The 14984-nt window shown below is 39.2% G+C and overlaps 1 protein-coding gene across 5 annotated transcripts in view; it reads left to right on the top strand.

The window, feature by feature from the left end:
• The window catches only part of LOC140198338 (focal adhesion kinase 1), a 569537-nt gene that overhangs the window by 506877 nt on the left and 47676 nt on the right, over positions 1-14984 (top strand). For 4 of the 5 annotated variants that reach the window (XM_072259450.1, XM_072259457.1, XM_072259454.1 and 1 more), the window contains 3 exons: positions 7965-8051; positions 11270-11413; positions 12680-12811. In XM_072259450.1, the coding sequence (XP_072115551.1) occupies positions 7965-8051; positions 11270-11413; positions 12680-12811 (363 nt within the window). The remainder of the gene's footprint in view (positions 1-7964; positions 8052-11269; positions 11414-12679; positions 12812-14984) is intronic. The other variant, XM_072259446.1, reaches the window with a different exon arrangement.

Genomic DNA, 14984 nt, shown 5'->3' with positions numbered 1-14984 from the left:
CCTATAGAACTGGGTGACCAGGGTGTGCATGTGCCTAATTCCTTGAAAGTAGAAGGACTTGTTGATAGGTGATTGTGAATAAAGCCAAAGAGACATTTCAGATTTTTTTTGCATGTTTTATGTATTAAATCTTCATGACCGGCTTGTTTGGGCAGAAATTAGGTCATTCCGTTAGATCAGAATTTGGAGTATTTGATAGATAATGTAATTTCAGATTATGCAACCAAAGCGCCCAATTCAAATCAGGTGAGCTTGATGTTACCTTCACACAGCAATATTTCATTAGCTGCAGTAAAGCCAGTATTAGTTTTAGATTTATTTGCATTGTCTTCTGATGTAATAGTAAAACCACTTATTGAACAAAAATTCTAAACTGAACTAACAGATAAATACAACTACAAGTTCATCACACATCTATCTGTGCTTTTACTTATACAAAGCAAGATAATTTTAATGCAGTTCCAATGTGGCAAAGTCACTAGCCTTTCAATGGGTATATCTTTTATAGACCTGGGTGGTTGTGATTTTTCTGTGATTGTAATTTGCAATTTTATGTATTGAAAAGCTTAGCATTTTATCATCAGAGTAAGAAAATGTGACACATGATGTGGATGTGAAGGTGAAGTGCAGGCCCTTCTATTTACTGAGGGAGTTCACTGATATTGTGATTGTGGCTGCATACCCTTCGCTAATGCCGGGGACATGATGTGTGAGCTCTACAGCACCATTAGTGATTTGCAAACCACACACCTCAATGGTTTCTTCGTTGTTGCTAGTGATTTCAACCATGCTAACTTAATAACAGTCCTGCCTAAGTTCTATCAGCATGTTGAGATGAAAACACATTAGACCTAGTTTATATCAGCGTCCCTGGTGCATACAAAATGCTCCCAGTCCTCACTTTGGACCACTTATCTGTGATGCTAATTCATGTACACCAACCATTGATTAAATGAGTTAAACCAGATCAAAGAGAGATGAAAATCTGGCCAGAAGGAGCAACCTCAGCATTGTGGGACTGCTTTGAAAACACAGGCTGGAGCATGTTAAGGGGGCAACTAGCTACAACCATCACACTAACATCAATGAATTTGTGAGATCTGTGACAGTTACGTAGAGAAGTGTATTGAGGACGTCACTATTATTCAACACATCCATGTGAGGGCATATCTGAAGCCATGGCTGACAGCAGAGGTCCAGGCACTGCTGAGATATTGAGATGCTGCCTTCACATTGGAGGCTAGAACAGCTCTCAAGTTAGCAAGAGCTGCACTTTCCCATGCCAACAGGAAGGCAAAATGGGATTATACAAGGAGAATATACAGCTGTTTCTGTGACACCAGAGTCGTGGACGCATGTAGCAGGGCATTCAGACCATAAAGGACCACAAGTCCTCCCTGAGCGTCAATAACAGTGACGCCTCTCTTCCCGATAGGCTGAATGTCTTTTACGCTCGGTTTGAGGCCAGAACTATGAGCTGGTGAGGAATGGCACTCTATCTGGCTGAAGTTGCTGTGAGGAAGACCCTAGCCAGGGTCAACCCTCGTAAAGCTGCAGGGCCTTTTAATGTACCTAGACAGGTGCTGAGGGACTGTGCAGCCCAGTTAACAGACATCTTCAACAGCTCTCTGGAACCATCCACTGCCCCACAGGCTTCAAGGCAGCCACCATCGTTCCGATGCCCAAGAGGACAACAGTAACTAGCCTCAACGTCTACCATCTAGTGGCACTGACCTCAACAATAATGAACTGCTTTGACTGGCTGGTTATGGAGCAGATTAAATCCCACTTTTCCTGCTACATATTTTCCTGCTAAATCCCCTTTCCAGTTCACTTATTGCTTAACTCAATCTATCAATGATGCCATAACCTCTGGACTTCAATCCATCCTGTCTACCTGGAAAATCGTGTCTCATGTACCTGGATGCTGTTTACTGACTTCAGCTCAGCATTTAATATAATCATCCCTCAGAAACTGGTGGGTAAACTATCTTCATTGGGTCTCAACACCTTTCTCTGTAACTGGATCCCTAGACAGAAAGGCCACAATCAGTCCATGTTGACAGAAGCTTCTCTCACTCCATCACGCTGAATATTGGCTCTCCCCAAGCTGTGTGCTCAATTTGCCACTGTTCATGGACTATACTGCTAGATCCAGTACATACTGAATTATCAAGTGTGCAAATGACACAACATTGCCTGGCCTCATCAACAATGACAATGAAATGCCATACAGGCAGGAGGTGGAGAAGGTGATAGAGATGATTGTTGATCTTAGAAAGGTGCAGGCTGACCATTCCTCATTGCACATACACCGCTTCTCCATGAAGAGAGTTAGGAGCATCAAGACTCTTGAAGTGCACATAATGGACATTCTTATCTGCTCCCTCAACATCACCTCTTTGGTCAAGAAAGCACAGCAGCATCTCCACTTCCTGAAGAGACTGGGCGGGAGAGGCTCCCCACGTCCCCTTCTAAGCAATTTTTAAAGGAGCACCATCAAGAGTGTCCTGACCAGATGCTTCACTGTCTGATATGAGAATTGCAAGGCACCTGACTGCAAGTCCCTAGAAAGGATTGCAAGGACTGCTAAGAGGGTCATCAAGGTCTCTCTTCCAACCGTCAGTGATATTTATCAAGAGTGCTGCGTACGCAAGGCCTTTAGTGTTGTCAATGATCCCACCCATCCATCAAACAATCTCTTGCCCCCCGACCCACCAGATATCATAGCATTAGGACAAGAACTGTTAGGATGGGAAACAGCTTCTTCCCCCAGGCCATAAGACAACTGAACTCCCTGCAACCACCCAGGTCTCATCATGCATAAATTACCAGTAGTGTTATATTGTTTACTCCTTTAACATGCCATAAATACACCTTATTTTTTTTTTAAATTATAGGTGGTAATATTACTTAGTGTTATGTGTCTGAGTTTAGTTACAGCATATGGACTGTGTTGTGCACCTTAGTCTGAGGAACGTAGCTTCATTTGGCAGTGTATAATTGAATGACAATAAACTGAACTTGAACATTGTGTTAATTTCGTCCAGAATTGTATAGTTTAAATATGATTTGAAAATCAGAAGTAACAACTCAAGTAAAAATGTAAACAGAAGAAATTCTGCAGATGCTAATCCAAACCAACACACGCAAAATGCTGGAGGGACTCCGCAGGTCAGACAGTATCCACGGAAATGAACAAACAGTCAGCATTTCAAACCGAATCTCTTCTTTAGGACTAGAAAGGAAGGGGAAGCTGCCAGAATAAAAAGTTGTGGGGAGGGAAAGAAGGATAGCTATAAGATAATAGGTAAAGTGGGTGGGGAAGTAAGTTAAAGGGCTGGAGAGGAAGGAATCTGATAGGAGAGGAGAGTGAACCATAAGAGAAAGGACAGGAGGAGGGGCATTGGGGGGAGGTAATAAGCAAGTGAAAAGAAGTAAGAGGTCAGAGAGGAATAGAAGAAGTGTGGGGGGGGGGGATTTTTTTTTTTTACCAGAAGGAGAAATCAATATTTATGCCATCAGGTTGGAGGCAGCTATGGACCCAACATATAATGGAAATGGGAATTAAAATGTTAGGCCACAGGGAAATTTCGCTTTTGGTGGATGGAGTGGAGGTGCTCGACAAAGCGGTCCCCCAATTTATGGTGGGTCTTGCCTATGGAGAGGAGGTCCCTTCAGGAGCACTGAGCACAATAGATAACCCCAGCAGATTTGCAGGTGAAGTGTGGAAAGATTTTTTGGGGCCCTGGATGGAGATGAATGATCAGGGGTAGCACTTCTACTTGCAGGAATAAGTGCTGGGGGGGAGATTAGTGGGGAGAGATGAATGGACAATGGAATCCCCGCAGAAAGCGGTGTGAAAGGCAGAGGTAAAGATTTTTTTGGTGGTAAGATGCTTTTGGAAATGGCGAAAGTTGCAGAGAATGATGTGTTGAATGCAGAGGTTGATGAGGTGGTATGTAAGGACAAGAGAACTCTATCACTGTTAAAGTGGCGGGAAGATGGGTTGAGCACTGTTATCCAAGAAATGGAGGAGATGCAGGTGAGGGCAGTATTAATGGTGGAAGCTCAGGTAAAAATTGAGTAAGCTGTTTATAAATTTCATACTGGGTGTCTAGGATCTCATTTGCAATTTCATTAGTCATTGGCAAAGATTGTAAGAGTAATGCATTTTTACTTTACTAATTTATGCTGCTTTGCTACTTTAATCTGCTTTGTGTGTCTGTCTGCAGTTAGCCCCTTGGCCATCTTTGCAACGCAGTTTTAGCTTGGACAGTCTTTCCTTTCCTGACTTCTCCCAGCACAACACCAAGTTTTGCTTAAGTCTAGAACAGACATCAGTTTATAAGCATCCATTCTGTGTATCAACGTCAGATAGTTATTTTACTATACAACCTCAGCCCAGGCCTTCTGTGCCCCCTTCAGTTTATGGACTAGGGGCATGTACCTTTCCATTTTGACAGGCTGAACAGAAATCTGTAGTGATAACTGATGTCTGAAGAATGGAGAAGAGACCAAGTAGAAATAATGTTTAGGAATCTTTGTACAAAGGAATATAGCAGCTTTTTTGTCATAAAGTTCATAATGAATATCAATTAACGAAATGGTGAAAGACAGTTGATAATTTATGAAGTATTTTAAATTTTACATCAGCCATATTAGGTAGGAATAATGTTTTTGATTATCTTTATAATTCAATGCTACTAGTTCAAGAAAAGTCACCATTTGTGTTTACTTTTCTCTTTTAACTGAGAAAACAGGTGTATATGCAGAGGTGAGAATAATTAAATTCCTACTATTATAGACCTATCACTAACTTTACTAATTTAACCTCTCTATACTACTTACATCAGCTACTTTTTTTTAACTGGTACATTGTACTGGCTTACTTTCACCTCAGAAAACTAACTTTCCTTCACCACTTTTTATGAGGTAGTATTTCTGTTGGTGTTAATTGGTGATCTGAAATCAGGAGCTTACCATGTCAGGAAACTGAGAGCAAGTTCATTTTATAACACTCTGACACAATACTACCAGAACACCCTTTTTTTACTGGTAGAGTTCTCTTAAAAATATATTACAGCTACAGCTTTAAGGCAGGATTTGTGTCAATCCCTGATTAACATGTGGATCTCCTCTGTTGACCACATTATTTGTTCATTATTTGAAATTATTTTAGTAGTGTTAGTGGTAATTATCACTCACATAACTACAGCAAAGTAACCACAATTGTTGGATGCTAAATTTAGAAATCACAAAACGTTGGTGTGAAAAGTGTTAAAGTATTGCACTTTACTGAAGCTGGTGAGGAGGCAAACTGTTTTAACACCAAAAAAGAGTCTTAATTGTAATTAATTTTTGTACATAGAATCTGTTAATACTCAAAGGGGATCACCAATGTTTTCATTTGTGATATTGCTGTAGAAAGTTTAACCACTTGATAAATTTGCCTTAAATTGTCTTTCTTTGAGTAACATCTTTTTCTTTGAGTGAAATGGAGGAACTAATGTTTAATATAACCTAGCATTTCAGTTATGGTGCTCCCTTTGACACAGAATTTGTTACTTTTCATTCATCATTTAGTTTATTTTGTATTATAGATCTATCAGGTTCCTATTTGAAGAAATCATGTTTTAATATGTGCAATTTCATGATTTTCTCACCAGTATCAAAGCTACTAATGGAATATAAAATTGGCCCTGCTTTACTGTAAAAAGCATGCGTAGCATATAGAAAGAAAAAAAGCTCTATAATACCATATATAGTATGAATACTGACTGTAGTTCATGATTGTGTGATTTTTATCTGAAAGCATCATAAATGCATATATGAATATTTTAAAGGAAAAGTTGAGCATTGCAATCTCTGCTCTTAAATTCCATTAGCAAAAATTTCTTTTATTTTTAAACATTGCCCTCAACCTGTATATGTTATCAGTGAATGTAGCCTGTGTAGAATCAACTGATTTTAGCTAAGAGACTATTATGCTATTGGAATTGACCTTTGTAGCTCTTGCTCAAGGAATTTAGAGGGATGGAAATCAGTTAACTTTCTTATCTGATATTCTTTACAGTATGGTGCAGTGTGAGAAGGATGGACCCTGCCATGATTACCCATTATCAAGTTCCCTGTCATGATTGAGCCATTTTGTGGTTTACATCAAAGTTGTATCAAAAATACTTCTGAATTTTATTACTAAAGACTGAAGCAGTAGAAGACTGATGAGAAAACCGTGCGAATTTTGTCTAAAAGCCAACAGTCTAATCAAAAATTCCCAAGTTAGACTGATTTTATTGCAGAAAAAAAATACTGACCAAAATCAGATCTCCAAAGGACTATCTATTCAAACATAACTGCTGTTTAAAATTGTAGTAAGACTATATTTGGAGTATTGCATGCAGTTCTGTTCATTGCATTTTAGGAAGGTTGTTAAGGCTTTGGCAAGGGTGCAGAAGAGGTTCACCAAGATGTGAAAGTTGTGACCTGTATAGCAATAAGGAGAGGTTGAATAAAGTTGGAATACTTTCTCTAGAGCTGATGGGGACAACGTGATCAAAGTATATAAAACTATGAGGGATAGATAGGGTAGGTAATCAGTCTTCCTGACTTAGAGTAGAAATGTCAAATACTGAAGCCATAGCATTGAGGTGCAGGGGAGAGTGTTTAAAGGAGATTAATAAGGCAGGTCTCTTTACCCAGAGTGGAATCTGCTGCAGTGGGAGGTGGTGGGAGCAGTACAACAGTAATTTTATTGCAAAGGGTATTTGGATGCGTATATGGACAGGGAGGGAATAGAAGGATATGGACCTTGTGCAGGCAGGTGGAATTGGTTAGATTAGCATGGTTAGCACAGACATGGTTGGCCAAAGGTCTGTTCCTGTACTGTTACATGTAAGTGGCTTTTTAATAACTTTGAGCCCGACAACAGAAAAATAGGCCCTTTTGCCAAACAAGTCTGTGCTGATCATTAAACATTCATCAGAGCCTATGCTAATCTAATTTTATTCTCCAATCTATTCCAAACACTTTGTTTTGTTGAAAATCCAGATCTATCTAATTGGAGCTGAGAAGGTTAAGGGATTATTGATAAAGATGTTAAAATCAAGGATTGTTGAGGTCAAATGGCTGAAGGGAAATTTCATGTCAAAAGTACTAGCAACTATGACACAGAAGAACCAACGCAAAGGTGGCAAGCAAATTCTGTAATAACTTCAAAGATGAATTATATAAGTACTTGAAGGGGAAAAAGAGAAGTGAAATTTATTGGAAAGGTCCTTCAAAGACCTTTCTTTTAAAAGGAGGGGCTAAGTGCTACTGTATCAATCTGTTAACCAACATTTTTTTAGGTAGAGAAAAGAAATGCTATTCAGGAAAGCTACTTGTAATATGTCTTGGTTTCATGGTATATCAAAATATACCTTGTTAGATTGAGTAGCAATGCATTCTTAAGCTTGCCAAAAGAAACTACCATCATGTGCGTGACTTTAAAACATATAATTATTTTATTAAATTTGCTTTAAGCAGATTGCATGTTTTCCTTTTTATGCTTCAGGAGAGAGTCCAGATATAACACTTGAAAAGGTTTTTTTTTAATGAACAATGAATTATTACTGCATTTCAGAATTAAATATACTTTATTTGCTAATTAATTGCAGAGATTGGCATCTCAATTTTTGCTCTTATCGCTTAACTGTCATGAATGAAAAATTGACATAAATAATGCATCATTTTAAAGTTGTACAGATGTTATTTATACAACTTAACATGAAGCCATGTAAGCCAAGCAGTACAATATTCAAACTGGATACATCAAAATCTATGTCCTGTCTGCATTACTGAGATAAACAATTTTCTTTCATACTTTGTGCACACATCTGTACAGTACAGTTACTTAGCCCTACAATTATTGATATTATTTACGGTGTATTCCAACTGATGTTTGTTCATTTCTTCTACAATAGCCCAGTCGACCAGGCTACCCAAGCCCAAGGTCCAGTGATGGGATTTTCCCCAGTCCTCAGCATATGGTGCAACACAATCATTATCAGGTAAATAACAGATGTCATAAATTATTTCAAATGCAAGATAACTCATGTCAAATAGAACAATACTGAATTTGAAACTTGTGCCTCTCAGTTAATTAACTCATTATTGCAAAACGTCATTACTGCCCTACACCCTGGACTGTTTTCAGTGAGAGTGAAGATGACCAAACTAAACGAATTGAAGATTGCATAGTCTCAATATCAGTTATATTGTGGAAATACATGAAAAGGAATTCTAGATTTCCCCAAAATTTATATCACTGAACTGAACACAGGTTATTACAGTAGTATTTCTTTTTCTATTAGTTGTTCTGGTATATTAACTTTGACCCTGAGCCCAGAGAATAAGGAACAGGTAGATTTTCCATGTGTGTTACATTCTCTTTCCATGTGCTTATATTTATATCGTGATTTTCTTGCAGCCGAGTAAACGTTAGGACATTGCTATTAAGTTCTATAATTGCTTCCTCCGTGATTCCCTTATCTTTCGTCCCTCTTCACTAATCTCCCTCCCACCACTTAACCTTGAAAGCGGCCCAAATACTACACCTGCCCATTCACCTCCTCCCTCACCTCATTCTAGGCCCCATACAATGCTTCCAGGTGAAGAAATATTTCACCTGCAAATCTTCTGGGGTTGTCTATTGTGTCCAGTTTTCCCGATGCGGCCTTCTCTACATTGGTAAGTCCGATCGTAAATTGGAGGACCCCTTCGTCAAGCACCTCCGCTCCATCTGCCAAATGCAGAACTTCCCAGAGGCCAAACATTTTAATTCTGATTCCCATTCCAGTTCCAACATGTCAGTCCATGGCCTCCTCTTGTGCCACAATGAGGCCACTCTCAGGGTGGAGGAGCAACACCTTATATTCCATCTAGGTAGCCTCCAACCTGATGGCATGAATATCAACATAGCAGTAAAAAATGTTTTCCCAACCACTTTTCTTCTATTCCCCACTCTGGCCTCTTACCTCTTCTTACCTATCACCTTCCTGTGGATCCTCACCTCCTTCCCTTTCTCCTATGGTTCACTCTCCTCTTTAGCAGATTCCTTCCTCTCCAGCCCTTTTACCTTTCCTGCCCACCTCACTTCACCTATCACCTTCAAGCTATCCTCCTCCCCCCTCCCCTCACCTTTTCATTCTGGTGTCTTCTCCCTTCTTTTCCAGTCCTGAAGAAGGGTCTCAGCCTGAAACATTGACAGTTATTCATTTGCATCGATGTTCCCTGACCTTAAAAATTTGAAATAAAGACAAAGTGCTAGAAATACATTACCGATCAAGTGTTAGATCTCTCAGTGGATGAGCATTTCACCCTTAGTGAGGTGGGGGGTGGTTATTATGACGTTATTAAGCAGGAACTTGAGAGCATAACTCAAGAACAGATGTTCTCATGAAAATACACAACAGAAATGTGGAGGTTGTTTAGGGAGTACTTACATGGGGTTCTGGATATATTTGTCCTATTGAGGCAGGGAAAGGATGGTAGGGTGAGGGAACTATAGTTGAACTAAGAGCATCTTGTGAAGTGACAGAAAAAAATTTCTAAAGGTTTAGGAAGCAAGGTAGGTCATATCTTAGGTGCCTGATAGAGCTCTTTGATAATTAGACAAAGCACATTGATGAAGGTAGAACAGTGGATGTGGTGAATATGGATTTTGGTAAAGCATTTGATGAAGGTTCCCCATGTTAAGCTCAATCAGAAAGTCAGGAGGCATGGGATCCAGGGAAACTTGGCTGTATGGATTCAGAATTGGCTTGCCTACAGAAGACAGAAGGTGGTGTAGATGGAGGGTTTACTGCCTGGAGGTCAGTGACATTTTCTGGGATTCCTGATCTTTGTGGTTTTTATAAATGGCTTGGATAAGGAAGCAGAAGGGTGAGTTAATAAGTTTGCAGATGACACGAAGGTTGGTGGTGTTGTGGATAGTTTCGAAGATTCCCGTAACTTACAACGGGATATTGACAAGATGCAAAGCTGGGCTGAGAAGTGGCAAATAGAGTTCAACCAGAAAAGTTGTGAAGTGATTCACTTGAGAAGGTCAAATTTGACGGTAGAATTCAAGTTCAAGTTTAATTTTCCATTCAACCATAAACAGGTACACAGCTAAACGAAATAATATTCCTCCTAGTCCAAGGTGCAAAGCCCAGAACATACAATCACACACAGTAGATATATTTACAATAGCATATACTGTCTCAAAATAATATTAGCAGAAGTCTCTGAGTGACATGGCCTGAAGATTGATTCATCCTGAAACAAGCACACAGCAGTCCCTCATCCTGCGCTGAGTCAACCACAGATGAAGGCAATCCAGCTTGTCTACAAGGGAGCAAACACCGAAGGGTAGCACTGACGGGAGAGCGGCTTAATACATGGTTAATGGCAGAATTCTTAGCGGTGTGAAGGAACAGCTGGATCTTGGCTATGTGACCACAGAGCCCTTAAAGTTGCCACAGAAGTTAATATGGTGGCTAAGAAGGTACATGGTGTTGGCCTTCATTTTTCGGGCGATTGAGTTCAAGAGACATGAGGTAATGTTGCAGCTCCATAAAACCCTGGTTAGACCACGCTTGGAGTATTGTGTTCAGTTGTGATCACCTCATAGGAAGAATGTGGATGCTTTAGAGAGGATGCAGAGGAGATTTCCACGATGCTGTCTGGATTATAGAGCATGTCTTGTGACAATAGGTTGAATGAGCTAGGGCTCTTTGGGGAGCAAAGAAGAATGAGAAGTGACTTGATAGAGGTGTACAAGATGATAAGAGACATAGATCAAGTGGACAGTCAGATACCTTTTACCAAGGCGGAAATTTCTAACATGTGAGGGCATAATTTAATGGTGATTGGAGGAAAAGTATGTCAGGGGATATGTCAAAAGGGGATGTCAGAGGTAAGATTTTATACAGAGAGTGGTGGTTGCATGGAAAGCACTGCCACGAGTGGTGGTGGAGACAGATATGTTACAAGTATGTAAGAGACTATTTGACAGCCACATGGAGGGCAATAATATTGATCTTAGAGTTGGTTGAAAGGCCAGCACAACACTGTGAGTGGAAGAGTCAACTTTGCTGTAGTGTTCTATCCGGGTCAAGCAACATCCATAGAGAGAAAGCAGTTCATTTTACAGAATTAGCTGTTGAATGGTATGCTAAGTAGTCATTGTTTAGAAATTGTTCTCTTTGCCCCTTTTACATTTCATTATTCTAAGTATGTTTTGTAGCAGGTTTCTGGATATACTGGTTCGCATGGAATTTCACCCATGCCTGGAAGTATTTATTCTGCTCAGGCTGGTGTATTGGATGCTCATGATTCCTGGAATCACCATAGGCCTCAGGATATTCCAATATGGCCACAAAATCTGGAGGTAAATTAAGTACTGTACATGAGTCAGTATTTGATGTTTGGGGAGATCCGATTGAAAACTATCAAATATTGAAAGACCTAGAGTACTGTGCAAAAGTGTTAAGTACTCTAGATTTTTTTATGTGGTTGTAGATGATATGGCCTCCACTGAGCCTTGATCTCAACATCATCAAGGCTGTATGGGATTACCTGGAGAGACAGAAGCAAGCCAAAATCTGCAGAACTTGACAAGATCTCTAAGATGCTTGGAACAATCTACTAGCTGATTTTCTTATAAAACTGCATATCAGTATACCTTAGAAAATTGACACAGTTTTAAAGGCAAAGGATAGTCATGCCAAATATTGATTTAGTTTTTACGCTTTACTGCTCTTTATAGCAATGTTTTTGAAATTTAAAAACTTTTTATTTCATTATTTTTGAAAGCAACTGTGCCTTACAGATTTTTTTTAACGTGTGCCTAAGACTTTTGCACAGTATTGTAGGTAGAGTAGACCTACGGTAACTAGGACCACAGTCTCAGAATAGAAGGATGTCCCTTTCGAAGAGAGATAAGGAATTTCTTTTGCCGGTGGTGGGGAGGGATGAATCTGGAATTAATTGCCATAGATGGCTGTGGAAGCCAAGTTATTGGGTAACTTTAAAGCAAAAGTCATTTAGTAAGTGTGTCAAAGGTTATGCTGAGAAGGCTTGAGAATGGGGTTGAGAGGGATAATAAATCAGCCATAATAGAGTGGTGGATCACTCTTGATGGGCCACATGGCCTAATTGTACTGTGGCATATGTCTTATGATCTATAGTATTACACAGTTATCCTTTAAACATGGCAGTGGTTATCCTTATCAACTTATGCAATTTTGGACAAAATATGAATCTGTTCTTATCAAGATGCAATTAGAAAATTTCTTAAATGAGATAAAGTCAGTGATCTAATATCCTTTATGCCTTCTAGACAAATTAAGTATATTTATAGAAATGCAGGCTGTATTTTGGCTAGATTGCTGTATTAAATTCTGTCATTGGACAGTAGTTAAGATCTGGTTTATGTTGCAGATGTTTGAATTAGACTTTGAAAATGACATGCTAAGAGCAAAGAATCTTGCTGACCTTTATTGTATGTAGCTCTTTTCATGGGAATTTGGGCAAGAATGGAGATTTCACAAAAAATATCGGAAACATTTGCTATCAATGCTGCAAATCTTCATTAAATTTATAGTATACTGTGTGAGTAGATATAGCATTGCATTTAAACATGTTATATTTTCAGGAGACTGGCAATTTGGATATGCGTGTAATGAGTCAGATGCTTCCAACAAATGTCATGGAAGAACGGTTAATAAGGCAACAGCAAGAAATGGAGGAGGATCAGCGATGGCTTGAACAAGAAGAGAAATTTTTGGTAATCTCTTTGTTATCTGTTTCAGTGCCTTCATGTCATTACAGTGTACCATATCAGATAGATTGTGTGGAATTTGTTTAACAGCAAGAAACTGCATGGAGTCGACAGACTCCATTCAATATCTTCTGGATTATTCAGTCATCTATATTTCTGGATTATTCTGAAAAGAAAGGCCATAATTATATTAAAAAAATGAGATGAAAGAAGTGTCAGGCAATTGATGTCCATTTTTGTCACATACTTCCAGTGAGCTATATATTTTAATATCTTTTATACCCAGAGGGATTTATTTTGAGAAAGGAAAGCAATCAAGTATTCTGAATCTAGCAGATGTGTTGTTTATGAAAATGCTAAATTTCATATGTATTTTACATTGTGTCAATCTGCATCACAAGAACAGACAATTTAGCTCAACTTGTTTGTAGTCCCATAAAAAACACGCAATGCTAGAAGTGTTCAGCAGGTTGGGCTGCATCTGTGGAAAGAAACAGATTAGGAAGGATAAAATATTTCAAATCAAAATCTCATTAGATTTCCATCATCAGTTCTGCTTTGATTATCATTGTATTCCACCTTAATCTTCTTTTAGAACTTTATCCTTCAAATGCTTAACAAGCAAAGCATGCAGAGATTAGTTAGTCCAATAGTGGGTACCTTAGAGAAGACAAGTCAGAAAAATAATTCTGGGGAGTCAAGAGTCAAGTGAAAAATAACTGAATTTAGTAATAAAAATGACTGGATAACCTGATGATCTGCATCAAGAGCTTTAAAAAATGGGTATGGATATGGTAGCTCCTCTGGTTATTAGCTTTCAAAATTCTCTAAATTCGTACAAGTTGGCAGGTAGCAAATGTGATCCCACTATAATCGGGGATATGGTATTTAAAGTTATGATAGAATTGAACAAATTCAATATGGACTTGAGAAAGAAAAATCATGATTGATCTGTGGGAATATTTGTAAGATATGTATAGTAGAATAGAAAACTGGATGTAGTTTATTTCGATTTTCAGAAAATTATATGGTCCCTTGCAATGTTTGGTGAGTATACCAATTTGTTGTACATCAGTGGATGAATGGAGAGGTTAGGGTATATTTTTCATACACGATGTTGCTGGGCCAACTGGTATAGATGCACTGGTCGTATGGCAGTCTGCTGGACTGCAAATTCTAATTCAATCATGATGTATATAAATAATCAATGAAAATAGTAACAGGGTTTTTTTCAATGTGTTTTTAAAACTACATATTGCTGCTTGAATCTTCATTTGGATTGGTCAATACAATCCCATTTGACGATGAAATGGTGTACAGAGAACGTTACACGGTAGCATAGTGGTTAGCACAATGCTTTACAGTACCAGCAACCCGGGTTCATTTCCCGAAGTTGTCTGTAAGGAGTTTGTACGTTCTTCCTGTGACCATGTGGCTTTCCTCCGGCTGCTCCGGTTTCTTCCCACAGTCCAAAGATGTAGGTTAATTGGTCGTTGTCCATTGTCCCAAAATCAGGCTAGGGTTAAATCGAGGGTGGTTGGGCAGCACGGTTCAAAGGGTTTATTCCATGCTGTATGTCAATAAATAAATAAATAAAGAGAGGAGGTAGAGCAGCTGGTAGAATGGTGTGAGCACACAACTTGAGTCTCACCTTGGACAAGACCAAAGAGATAACTTTAGAAAGGTGCAGTCTGACCACTCCTCACTGCACATACATGGTTCATCCATGGAAAGAGTTAAGAATACCAAGTTTCTGGGAGTACACGTAGCAGACAATCTCACCTGGTTTCTCAGCACCACCTCTTGGGTCAAGAAAGCACAACAGCTTCTTCACTTCCTGAGGAGACTGAGGTGAGTGAGGCTTTCCCCCTACCACCCCCTGTATTCTAACCAATTGTTACATGAGCACCCACTGAGAGAGTCTGGTACAGGAATTGCAAGGCATCTGGCCATAAGTCCCTAAAGGATTGGGAGGACTGCTGAGAGGATTGTTGGGGTCTCTCTTTCCATAAGATCATAAGACATAGGAGCAGAATTAGGCCATTTGGCCCATCGAGTCTGCTCTGCCATTCCATTTTGGCTCATTTATTATTCCCGCACAACCCCATTCCCTTTCATTCTCACTATATATTTGGCACCTTGATTAATCAAGAAACTATCAACCTCTGCTTTAACTATA

The sequence above is a fragment of the Mobula birostris genome, chromosome 1 (genome assembly GCF_030028105.1).
Source record: "Mobula birostris isolate sMobBir1 chromosome 1, sMobBir1.hap1, whole genome shotgun sequence".
NCBI classification, from domain to species: domain Eukaryota; kingdom Metazoa; phylum Chordata; class Chondrichthyes; order Myliobatiformes; family Myliobatidae; genus Mobula; species Mobula birostris.
The sequence above is the reverse complement of the archived record's forward strand: the minus strand, read 5'-3'. Positions and strand labels throughout refer to the sequence as shown.